General features: G+C 38.1%; 1 protein-coding gene across 4 annotated transcripts in view; it reads right to left on the bottom strand.

The window, feature by feature from the left end:
- Positions 1-13,216, bottom strand: part of LRRFIP2 (LRR binding FLII interacting protein 2) — a 118,526-nt gene that overhangs the window by 53,132 nt on the left and 52,178 nt on the right. Inside the window, exons 8-16 of one of the 4 annotated variants that reach the window (XM_027088298.1) lie at positions 12,814-12,855; positions 11,281-11,346; positions 9,887-9,961; positions 8,551-8,598; positions 8,425-8,469; positions 7,513-7,560; positions 7,008-7,064; positions 4,561-4,629; positions 2,136-2,225 (exon numbers count right to left, since the gene is read on the bottom strand). The exons of 2 other annotated variants lie outside the window; for them this stretch is intronic. In XM_027088298.1, the coding sequence (XP_026944099.1) occupies positions 2,136-2,225; positions 4,561-4,629; positions 7,008-7,064; positions 7,513-7,560; positions 8,425-8,469; positions 8,551-8,598; positions 9,887-9,961; positions 11,281-11,346; positions 12,814-12,855 (540 nt within the window). The remainder of the gene's footprint in view (positions 1-2,135; positions 2,226-4,560; positions 4,630-7,007; positions 7,065-7,512; positions 7,561-8,424; positions 8,470-8,550; positions 8,599-9,886; positions 9,962-11,280; positions 11,347-12,813; positions 12,856-13,216) is intronic. One more of the 4 variants, XM_027088294.1, reaches the window with a different exon arrangement.

The following is a 13,216-nucleotide window of genomic DNA, read 5'->3' as shown; positions in this document are numbered from 1 at the left end:
CTTTTTGAGTGGAAACAGAATTCTAGTTGTGAACACATTTTTTTTTTTTTTTTGGCTGTGTTGGGTCTTCGTTGCTATGCACGGGCTTTCCCTAGCTGTGGTGGGTGGGGGCTACTCTTTGTTGCGGTGCGTGGGCTTCTCATTGCGGTGGCTTCTCTTGATGCACAGCATGGGCTCTAGGTGCGCGGGCTTCAGTAGCTGTGGCTCGCGGGCTCTAGAGCGCAGGCTCAGTAGTTGTGGCGCACGGGCTTAGTTGCTCTGTGGCATGTGGGATCTTCCCGGACCAGGGCTCAAACCCGTGTCCCCTGCACTGGCAGGCAGACTCTTAACCACTATGCCACCAGGGAAGCCCCATGAACACATTTTAATACCATCATTTGAAAGAGTTGTTTAGAAACAAAGATGTATTTTATTCCAAATTTTTTTGCTCTAGAGAGGGCTCCAACATATATTTTAGGCTTTGCCAAGAGGTAAAATTAAGGATGTTATATAGGTACTTAGATAACCACTAAAAAACAAAAAACAAAGAAAACTTTGGCTGGTAGGCTATAAAATAACGGGGCTGGCCAGATTTGCCAACCACTGCTCTAGAGAAGCTTGTGCTTATGTTACAAGGTATACAGCATGACTCGATACACATATACACAGCCTATATACATGTATATCAAATCATTATGCTATATACCTTAAATATGTATACTTTTTATTTAAATATGTAGACAGATCAAAATAACTACCTGGCAAAAGAAAAGAGTTTTATTTAATTAGTAGAGGCAGTGGAACACTAAAAAAAAACTGTCAACCTTTTCACTCCTGTGTAGTTACGAAAATAAATTGCCAAGAAATAAACGTAAGGAGGACATAGCCAGTAATTCAGACATCACATTAGATGCTAAAAGAGTTCAAAGTTTTTAAGAGAAAAGGTGTATACAATAAATTAAATTGTTTATATCTATGAAAAAACAGGTTACTAAGCAAATTAATAAAATGGGCAATATTTCAAGGGAAGGACTTGGGAGCCAGTCTTCTAACTTTATGTGCAGAGAGACTGTTGATGTGACCAAGGTCAAGATGGGACTGTTGCTCAGCCAGCCAGCTTCAAGCGCCAACAATCTGGAATACTTAAGGACAACACTCAAAATTGTTTTCTAGGATTAGTCATTCAGAAATAGCTATTTAAATACAATTGGTGACATGCTAAATATAAATAATTCTATCTTCATTAAAAAACTGTCTAATTTTTTGTTAAGAAACCCTGACTAATCTGCTTCAAAGCGCTTGATAATTAGGACAGCGTTGGTCCAAGGGCAAACAACACTAATGCCAGTTACGGAGAGACGTCACAGACAGAAAATCAGGCTGTTACATACATCAGGCAGGTAGACATCTGCTGGTCTAGGTTCCTTCATTAAGGTAAATGCCTCAAGGCATTTCTACTGGACAGTCTTTCCTAAATACAGTTCCCAATGAATGTGAAAGCAATAGATAGGCATTTCTTCAAAACAATGCCATAATCCAAATGTTCAAAATCTATTCAGATTCTTCCCAGTTACTATAAGTTAGTGACTCTTTGCTAAGTAGGATATTTTATTGTTCAACCTTCAAAGTTTACCTAAAAATTTATAGATTCTCCAAAATGAAAAGGGAAAAAAATTTTTAAGACTGATCAGGAATATCTAAACATGGGCTAGGTATTAGATGGTTTTAAGGAGTTATTTTTCATTTCATTAGGTATGATAATGGCACAGTAAATAAAGAAAAAAGTTCTCAACTAGAGACGCATACTGAACTATTTATTGGGAAATGGCATGATGTATGGGATTTGCTTTAAAGTACTTCAGGAAAAAAAGGAGGGAAAGGGGAAGAAATAGATGAAACAAAATTGGCAAAATATTGATAATTGTTGGAGCTGCTGATGGGTTCTATGGGGGAAAATTTCCACAGGAAAAATGTTGTAAAAAATTGGAACATATCAATATATACATTTCAAAACAAAACAAATAACTGTATTTTATGCTAGTGTGCTGAAATAAATATTTCCTAGGCAGTAAATTAAGTTCCTAATTTAAAAATAGCTATTTTGTTAGCTGTTAGTCACAAGCCTGAGACAGTGAATCCCCATGCGCTGCACTCACGCTGGTCAGATCTGGAATGCTGACATCATCCATGTCGGAGACCACGCTCCCCCTACGATTGGAGCGACTAAAATAATCAGCTGCAGAAACCTTTCAGTCAGGAAAAAAATGAGATGCTTTAAAAGTTAAGAAGAGAGAGAAGAAAAAGATAAGAACATTGGCATATGGGGGAAATTTTTTTTTTTTGGTGTGTGATAAAGTATCATGAAATGAAATGAGGAAACTGCTGTGACTTACCTACTCAAGAAGGTGAGAAAGAAATGTAAAGGGTTCCTAAATGACATCACAGCTCCCTAAAATAAGCTCTTATTCATCTTAGCTAGAGTCCTATGCTATAGAGATCATCCATGTACTGCCTGAGAACCAGCATCACCCTCACCATGAGGGAATCTAGGATAGCATTTACCTAAAGCCTCTACTATATTTCACAAATGTATAATGCATTATAGTTATCAGCTCTGTTAAGCACATATATCCTGAATGTGGAACTATCTGCAGAATATTTACTGTGCCTTTTACCAATTTCCACAGTTTCCTCTTTTTCATATTCCTCAGGACCGAGAACTGTAGAACAAAATAATGAACAAACTACATTGGCCTCTTTCTGGTTCCCCAAACATACCCAGTGTCTTCCCACCTTCGCCGTTGGCACTGGCCTAGGAAGCTCTCCTCCCAGCTCTTCAAGCAGCTCTTCAAGCAGTTCAACTCTCAGCTCAAAGGTCAACTCCCTCGGAGAAGCCTTCTCTGATCACCCCATCCAAGGGTGATCTCTCTCTCTCTCTCTCTGCCACACACACACACACACACACACACACACACACACACACACCACTCAATGTCTTCTATAATATCACCTGCTTTTTCTCTTCACAGTCCCCGGGTTTACTTTCTCCTTTTTGTTCCTATCTTTATCAGTTTATTTTCTATTTCTTTCACCAGGATATAAGCTCCATGAAGTCAGAAATCTGGTCTATGTGGCTTACCACATTATTCCCAGCACTCAACATGGTCCCTCACATATAACAGGTACTCCCTCCATACACATTTGTTGAATTAATAAATAATGAGTATTTTTTACCTCACTCATCAGCTGTTCCTTACCTCAGCTCTGTCTGATTCCCTTGCTCAAAAACTCTTCTCTTCCAGAAAGGAATCTGGAAGCCCATCCACAGAGATGCCTTCCTTAAGGCTTACAAATATGAAGTTTTGCTAAGAGCTGAGATAATCAAGCAATAGTATTCTTGTTCACAATAATACAACTTAGATTTACATATAATAATATAACGGTACCCACTATCTCAGAATTTTGATAGCTATTTTCTATATAGTAATTCATTTAATCCATAATATTAAGCCTACCTACAAAGATAGTCATTACATGCCCATTGTACAGATAAAGAAATTGCCATTAACACAACTAACAGGTTGGAGAAATGGTTCAAGCCCAGGCATCATCATTTCAGAGCCCCTGCCCTTTCCACTCCATCACTTTCTGGGGTACTTTCAGGTGTCATGGACTGTTGTTTCTCCTGCAGCTCTGAGTATGAGCATTAACTGGCTTGCCAATGGACCACAACTGTCTTAATTAGATCACTGGATTTCTGGCAACAAAGCTCACAAACTCTTGCTGTTCCCCTTTTCTATGAAAACTTTGTGTTTACAATCTTTCACAAAACATGACTTGTATTAAATGACCTTCTATTTTCTTAAAGGAATTATAGCCTCTTACTTATTGGGCTCTTTTGTTTTAGCTCTAAGCTGACACACCATCCTCACCAATGTAATTTTCGAATCAATTTTTAAGTATAGCAAAAATGTCATCAGCCCTCTGTAAAATTTCTTGCTTCATCAAAAGAATAACCTGAAATTATATAATTTGTATTCTAACATAGCTATTTGTTACCTCTATAATTGTAACTCTAGTTGAATTCTAAGACCAAAATTTTTAAATTTTGCCATCAGCAACTCAAAGTATTCATGGGCCTTAAAAGATGTATAAACTATGGTTAAATTTAAATACACACCAAAGAAAACAACTAATTAATGGCAGCATGATTTCTAATCCATAGTAATGAGTTTTAAACAATGTGGAGGCATTAATTTTGCTTGAGAAATTTTTTGGTTTTGGTGAATTGTGCACGTACATGCATGTGCATAAAATAGCAACAAAAAATTAAAAGTGAAAATCTGTCAAGTACACAATGACTAGCACATAAGAGGTGTCACTACGAAAGCTTACATAGCCCACTAAGAAAATGTATTCTCAGGAATACATTTCTGAAGGCAAATTATTCATATAAACTAAATTTGAAGAAAACACTCATTTTGTCAAGTGCAAATTTCATTTTCCAACAGATTTCACATGATCACACAGTGTTGCAATTTTAAAACTCATCGTATGTGTTTGCATGCAAATCACGCTCACCACACTCTCCCTTCGCCCACGGCTGGCACGACCAGAAGAAGCAATGCTTGCAGTGTCATCGTCGATAAACTATAGATATTAAAAGCAGATAATGAAAAAGATGCAATTTCACTACAGGTCTTCCCTGACTGAAGGCACATGAGGTAAGGCTTTGGGAAGCACACAAACACTCTCCATGAGCATAATAATTAGCACCATCTATTGTGCACCATTAAACCAAAAAGCTGTTTCAAGGCATAATGAACGATCGTTAAAAAACAAAAGATATTTCCAAAAAGCACAAAGAATAAAATAGTACTTCATCTTTTATTTAAGTTAAATGAACGAAAGGGGGGGGGGGGCATGACTCTACTGGCCAAAACCAGCCAGGGACTTCATGCTTTTTAAACCTCTAGGCCCTTTGGGATCCTATCAGGAGTCAATAAATACATTTAATGTTTTAGTTTGGGAGAGAAAATAAAAGAATCTTCTTAAGTGAAATAATATAAGTCAAAGACAGAATTTCCTACCGGCAAGGACACTGAAATGATGATTCTTACTGTCCTTTATTCATTCCTATGCAGCAGGTGGAGATATTTCTAATATCACCACACAGTTTCCTTCCTCTTTCACCAGCAGTGGAAGACTCATCTTCAATATATGTAGGTTGCCTCCATTCTGACATCACTAAGAAACCATTGTGGCATCACTGGGATAACACCTCTGAGCCCCCTTGCAAATGAAAGAGCATTTAGCCAGCACACAGGGGCAAGATTCTACACTTGACTGAAAATATTACCATAATTCTGTTTGCAAGGGACCATCACAGTTGGGACACTAAAAATGCTACCAGGCCCAAGAATTGCCAAGTGGAATTTTATTACCCGGTGGGTTAAAAGTAAACTTCCTCCTTATGTGAAAACATCCCTGTAATAACTTTTATCTCCTTAAACATCCGTGTAACAACTTTTTGTTAGCTATTAGAGTAGAATTCTTGATTAGTGCCACTTGGAAATGGCAGAAGAAATGAGCCAAACATATATGTAGAAGAAAGTCCATATATCTCACCTATTCCACTCCACAAAGTAACCTATGTTGACCATTAAGAAACTGCTTAATAATTTTCCAATTTTGACACTGTCAAGAATAACAAGGTAGTTCCTAAAGTCATCTTTGTTATTGAAAATGTTAATTATTAGAGTTTTTTGGTGGGTAATATATAGCATAATTTAAATGTAAATACTGATTCCCATCATTTCATAATTAGCAATTTACCATGCAGATCTACTCATACAAGTCCACAAAAATACACCTGCATAAGCATGTTCATTGTACAAGTGTCTGTAGTAGCAAAACTCTGACAACCTAAATGTCCATCAAAACAGGAGCAATTTTTCAAATTTACAGCCCAGGCACTAATGGAATGATCCATTGCCATTAAAAAAAAATGTGCTGACATAAACCTATCTCCAAGAGGCACTCAGTGGAAACAGTAACGGACATGGTTTACTTTTTAAAATCTTTTAAATGTCAAAAAAAGAATGAAAAAAAAAAAGACTGACAAAAAAATGAAATAGATCCTTATATACTGATTTGAAAAGATACTTTGAGTAAAGAAAACAAGTTGAAGAGCAGTATGTATACAAGTCATTTACATACTGTTCAAATAAAGGACACTCATGTATACATGAAATATCTCTGAAAGGATATACAAGAACAGAGGTTGCATTTGGGGAATGGATATAGGAGGAAAGGGTCAGAGAACTTTCATTTTGTACTTTCCTTAAGCTAATATTACATTTATAAATTTTAAAAAAAGTTCGCGGGCCTCTCACTGTTGTGGCCTCTCCCGTTGCGGAGCACAGGCTCCGGACGCGCAGGCTCAGCGGCCATGGCTCACGGGCCCAGCCGCTCCGCGGCACGTGGGATCTTCCCGGACCGGGGCACGAACCCGTGTCCCCTGCATCGGCAGGCGGACTCCCAACCACTGCGCCACCAGGGAAGTCCTGGAGCAATTTTTAAAAGCTGACTTATTTGATTTCTTCTCCTCCCACTCCACTGATTGACAGGCTGGTAAGCAAGTGAAATGGTTCAATGTAGGAAGTAGACATGAAAAGGAGGAAGGAAAAGGATAGGGCAACCAAGATAGGGCAACCAACTCATAGTCTAAATTATCACCACTGAGAAGACAAGAATTTCCACACAAACGACAGTTATATATAAATTTTTAAAAAATTCTAATGGCACTGGTTCCAGACTCATTTAAGAAATTACGTGCTTAAGTCACGTTCATACAGAAACCACCCGTTAGGACAAATTAGTTCTTGAGTTTGTGTACTGAAGCAAAATGATAATCCATGCACAATAGAGTGAAACACACCACATCCTCAATATTCTGAATGGTGAGTACAGATTAATGAAACAATCAAAAGTGTCTGTAAAGCATGCAAAGAGACTAGACAGCTCACCACAGGACTGCTTCGGGCTGAACTTGTTCTTGATGAGTGAAAACTGTATTCAGATGGCTATAAAGTTTCCAAGAAGAAAGGTTTTACAATTAACGATCAGCTCCTTTTCCTGCTGGGAATACATCAGTGCCCCTGGACCTAACTCGCCCCTGGCTCTCAGGTGAAGATAACTGTTCCTCCCTGGCCTGAACTCTTCTTCACTCCCACCCTCACCATCCAGCAGCCCACGGCAGGAGGGAGAAGAAAGGCCCTGAGAAGCGCTGTTCCCAGCCTCTTCCTAAGGAACTCATGAGCCAGAAAAGAGGTTTCTCTACTTGTATTGCCTTCATGCTTTAAGCCACAGTTTCCAGCAGGTGCCTTCTCGCAGCTTGGGTGAGAGCCACCACTGGCAAGCTGATGGATCACAGCTTGTAGAGTAATTATAGGTCAGATTAAATGACTCTGTAAGTAAACTGTGCCCACCTACACACCACCCTCCTCACCACCTCCACCTGCTTAGACTTACAGTTCGAGAACCATAAGGGTTATATAATCCACCATCATACAACGACGCCTAAAGAACAAAGGAAATGCCATTTATCTATTCAGCATCAAAGTTATTTTGAAAATGACATAACTTCTTTGCAGTACCTAGTTCCAAAAGTTTTGAAGAATGGTGTTAACGTGTACAGCCTCCTGAGGTGGTAACACTCATTTATGTATGCATAAATTCCTGCGTTAGCCTCATTAAAACTTCAAACTCACACTTCATTTAAAAAGCACCACTGGTTACAGCACTGCCTTTCATCATCACGTTATGAAATTAGGAGAACATTTACGACTTTATTCTCTCAAAAGAGGAAATAGAACAGAAAAGAAAGTAAGGTACATAAAAGAAAGTGAGGTACAGAAAGCATTTTGCCCACTGTTACGATAAAATTAAGTACAAAGCCTCAGGTTCCCAGTCCATTAGAACAGGCCACAAGACAACAAACAACAGCTTGAAAGCAACCAATTCCAACTCGCACATTACACAGAGCTACTGTTTTGTCTTTCTAGTCAGCTGGCTCCATTAGAGTCTAGTATTAACATGGCCCAGGCCACAGCTGTTCCCCCCCAAAATATGACACCCCATGCATGGGCAGCCATCTCACAAAAGTATGCAAGTGTAGTGCAACCCATGCAAGTCTACCTCCTCTACAGGAAGCCAATTCTAAGCAAGGGCCTACCAGCAGCCAAGCAGTATCTACTGCTATGATATGCTCATTTTTGCTCCTCAAAAGTTTTGTATTTTAAGCACAGGCAGCACAGTCTGCAGTACACATAGCATTAAAGCCATGTGTCCTTGACTATTCTGGAGGAAAGATGGCAAGCCAGAGTCAGCACCGTGACAATGGCCCCACCAGGAGTACACACGTTGGAAGAGGAAAATACACACCAGACTGGCACTTCTCAGAAGACCAGAATTTGCAGTAGGGGAGGCCTATGGAGAAAGCACATGATTTAACCCAAAGAAAAGCAACTGATAGCTATGAAGGCACCATACTCCCCAGGAAGTACTAACCCTGTAGCTCTTAGATGTTGCCAGAGGGTCACTGTATAGGGAAGAAGACTGATAAGAAACAAAACAAAACAAGCAAAAAAAAAGGAAAAAAGAAAAGGAGAATCAGCCTCACCATCATGCAAGTAGAAGACAAATTTATTTTATACTCCATAATTCATTAGTAATTCTTGAGTGTTTAAGGCAGTTAAGTGACACACAATGTGAGAAAAACTTAATCATTAGAAATCTCTTTGAATACCAATTTTAAGGGATAAGAAAGAAAAACACTCGGAATAGTTTCCTATAAATGGGTAAGTCCTGTTGGTCTTTGAACATTAGTGTTAGGAGATGGGATGGGCACCTAAGAAAACACTCAGGAAAAGAGGGCCATGGCACAGGGCGTGTGGCAAACAGTGTCCACAGCCCAGTCCCCAGCAGCTCCTGCGACATCTAATGGGCTTATCCTGATTATTGGGGAACCAGGTAAATGAGCTGTGAGTTATTGCTATAAACACTCTCCCAAATAGATTAGAAAACGTGTATTTCACAACAAGCCATGGACCAAGTGCCTTACTTTAATTAGATAAATTGTACTGGTCACAATGAATCCACACACTAACAAGGCACAGCATTTTTAAAAAAGGAATTAAATCTTTTTCCTGATGTCATCTCAAGACACAATTTTCAGTTTTTTTCACCAAGCCCAATCAGACATGGAAAATAAGATACATAAATATCTAAGTTATGTTTTGACAACTGAATTATTTCAAATGCACTATGCGCTATATATTTAAATATGTGTTTTAAATGTATGATGTGCCAAATGCCTTGTAAAAACAAGAGATTCTAACATTAAATATAATTACATTCTTCTCATCCCACGTACAGTTTAAATTTTCACATGTATATTTTTAATAAAAGGGCATACACTGTGATATGTACTGATGCCTACAACTTATTTTGAAATGCATCCCCCCAAAAAGATGGACTGATGGATGGATAGAGGGACAGCTGGACAGATAACTACATGATAAAGGAAATATAGTAAAATATCAATTGTAGAATCTGAGTGGTAGGTACGCAGGTGGCTACTATAAAATTCTTTGAACTTTTTTTATATGTTTAAATATTTTTCATTAAAAAAACTGGAAAAAAATGGTACTCATTTTAAATATGGTGATTCAATAGTTCCCATTATTTAAAGATACACTCACACAGACTATGTGAATTCAGTTACCACAATCTAGTATATACACAGCCATTCACAGATTAGTTCTAACTAGTCAAAATGCAACAGGGGATTAGAAATGTGTTAAAGTTGGATAAAACACATGAAGCCAAAAAACTTGTGACAAACCCGAGTATAGTAGGCAGAAGTGGGTTTGCTATGTCTAAGACTGCTATAGTTTCTCTGGTCAAAGTAGAGGCCACTCTGCAAAAAGCAAAATTAAACACATTTTTCTTAGGTTAAATGCTGTTAACCTAAAAACACAGAGGCAAAATCGGATATTGCCAAAACCCTTCTGCTCCAAAACAATGATTTTAAAGCACTGAATCATATTAGGTGAAAGTGAAAATAACAACTATTTCAGGTCTCTCAAAAAAGATTAATATCAAAGATTAATATTTTAAAAATATTAATATTAAAATATTAACTATTTTCAAACCAAGTCATTGCTAATTTTTTTTTCTTTTTTTACTTTAAAAACAAGAGTATAAACTCTCAGACAAAATGGAATGGAAATAATAAATGATTTATTCTCATGTCATACTTAGGAATGTCCTTGAAAAACCCAGGATGAATGAATAATTACCACTTTTATAATCTATTTAGCAATGCCACAGAAATCATTAAATTTATTTTTTCAAAACTCCTGGCCCTGCCTGAGGCACCAGGACTCACCTCTCCCCAGAGCTCCCAACACTGCCCCCACCATGGCATCTCACTAATATCCTCTCCATTTCATTCTCTCCCCCTTCCTCACTGCTACCAGCCAAAGCTTCCCAACCCTCTCTCCACCCCACTAATGGTCAGAACCCTGCCCATGGGAACCTTGAGTTAGCAGGGAGCTTAGGACTGTACTTCCTCTGCCAGTGCTGGAGCAACCTGACAGGAAAGAGGTGTTCCTAGCACCCCAAATGGGCATTCTAGACATTTTTTCCTCCACAGAAATGTTTAGCAAGGTCTGCTGGAATGGAGAGCACTATTAGTTCCATAGTTTAATTACGTTATTGGTTGAAGAGTCTTCTGCAAGACAGCATGGGAACTCTGCCATTGTGTACTTTATTGTTTCTACCAGAAAATTAATTTCAAGTTCCCAAAATTATAAAATCTATAAAAACAATCATTCAGAATGAAACCTATATGTGACTTTGGTACTACTTATAATACCACAACTAAATCAATTCAAATTTCTAAAATAGGTATAAGAATCTCACTAAGCCTATTCTTAAGGTATAGTCCTCCAAAGGACAGTTCATACATGAAAATACATTGTTAATGAACTTCGTGGGACACTTTCCTAATGCTAGCCACTAGGGTTAGATATATTAACTTGATATTAAATCTTGTAAATGAAAACAAAATTATTTTTAAATCAGTTCTGATAAGTCATGTTTCAGTATATTATCAAGTTTCAATAATGCCTTAAGAGCACACCAGTGCAGTCATAATTCTTCAGTTCTGTAAAAGTAATCAGGGAATTTTACAGTCACACAAAATACTGTGATATGAGACACAACAGAACTAACCAGTGGGTCTTTATGAGAACCAGAAGATCTCTTCTTCATTCCATCAGAGTGACTGTCAGAATGATTCTGGAAGTAAATATTGAATACAAGGATCATATAGTGAAGTTTAAAAATAATTTAATAAATTCATCTTAAAATCATACACAGAACGATCCACCTGAGACAGAGTAACCTACAGGCACTCTATTTCCCACCTGTTAGTAAATGATTCACTGCCCTTGACTGGCTAAGACACACAGCCTCTCTACACACCTGCATTCCCCCTCACCTCCCCTGTGCCATCCAGCTCAGTGTCTAGTCAACTAAAAACTTAATTAGGACTCAGAGCCAGGCAGGATATTTGTGGGGACCCTCACCCCACACCTCATTTGAGCCCCTGCCCATGGGACTATCTTCTTTATAAAGGTATGAGTCACAAGAGAGTCTACTTCCTTCCACAGTCCTCCTTACCTAAAGGCCAAAAAGCAATCCCGTTCATCAATCAAAACAAGATTGAGAACAGAAAACGTAACATTGTACTGCCCAAGACAGTCAGTCCTCTTAACCCAAGTTAGTGGTCCCACAGCATGTGCTGCTCAGAGGAAAGCAGCCAACATGGTATGTATGGATTTTCTCGAGTAGCAGCAGCATCCTTAGACAATAATCTGACATCTGAGTCCTTTGAAGATAGCACCGTCTCAACACATAATTTCTCCTAGGAGTACAGAGCCAAGTGTATGTGAGGGGATAGAGGACAGCAATACTACTAAACTGGTCCATTGGTAGACAAGAAGTCCAATCTAGGTATGCACCGTTGGCCTGTAATGAGGAGGTGCAGCTAGAAGGGTCCTAGCTATTAACAGTCTGCTCTACGCAAATCATCTGAAACATGCACAGCTAGATCCTGAATCAGTAATTATACACTCATTTTTCTTTTTAGAATATGCATATCTTTCCTTTTATATATTACCCTGAACATTTAAGAGCTGCTGATATAGTCTAGCAACTCAGGCAATCTATTGACATATTAACCCAAGAAAAACATGCGATAACTAAACTTCCTTGGCCAAAATGACATACCATAAAAAAACCAAATCAAGCAAAAAATGAGTGGATGTAACTGATGCTTCAGTTGTCATCTGTCACTGCTGGATGCTTTCACACCTGCTGGCTTGTGACACAGAACATGAAACACAGTAGGGCCTGTGCTGCCTTAGTTCAGTATGTATAAAAACACTGCTGGAAACATGTCTTCCAGGTCAATGAGTATGTGTCAGCTGGGTGGCTCATTATTTTAAGAAAAGATACTACTGCCAATCTTAGTCCTGAATAGGGAAGCAAATAATTTTTATCTGATCCTGATATTCTAAAAGACAAAGTTATTCAAGTGCTAAATTATGCCACAATTGCACAACACTAGATTTTGCTTTGTTAGTCATACATTTCCCCCAAACATCATAACAAACCTATGAAAAAGTCATAATCTATGATTAGCATCATCAGGTGTTTATAAAGTAAAACTCTACATTTAACATGAAGTTATGCACTACATACTAATGATGAAAGTCTTGACGATGTATCCTTGAAAGCATCATACTGGATTTCAGGAAAAGGTGAAAGTTGGTTGTATTTCCAAAATCAGAGATATAAAGAGGGGAAAAAGTAACATTCATAAAGTTATTAAAAATCCAGCAGTATTTTAAAAGCCCAAAATTATTAAACACAAAGGCTGTGACATTTGAATTAAAGAATATTCTTCCCCCTCATTCTTTCCTAGTATAGGTTATTGCTAAACTATACGTACAGCAAAAACTGCATGTTCTCTTTCAAAAACAGAATTTATAATCAGTAATGGTGAGATGATTCATCCCAGTACACTATAGCACAAAACACCCAAGGAAGCCTTTAAATGCAGGAATTAAGCATTCTGAAGTCAAAAGATGTTTTACTTTTTCTT

This window comes from Aethalodelphis obliquidens, unplaced genomic scaffold, assembly GCF_003676395.1.
Source record: "Aethalodelphis obliquidens isolate GAN/ISIS:26980383/991018 unplaced genomic scaffold, ASM367639v1 scaffold62, whole genome shotgun sequence".
Taxonomy (NCBI): Eukaryota; Metazoa; Chordata; class Mammalia; order Artiodactyla; family Delphinidae; genus Aethalodelphis; species Aethalodelphis obliquidens.
This window is presented reverse-complemented; position numbering and strand designations above follow the sequence as displayed.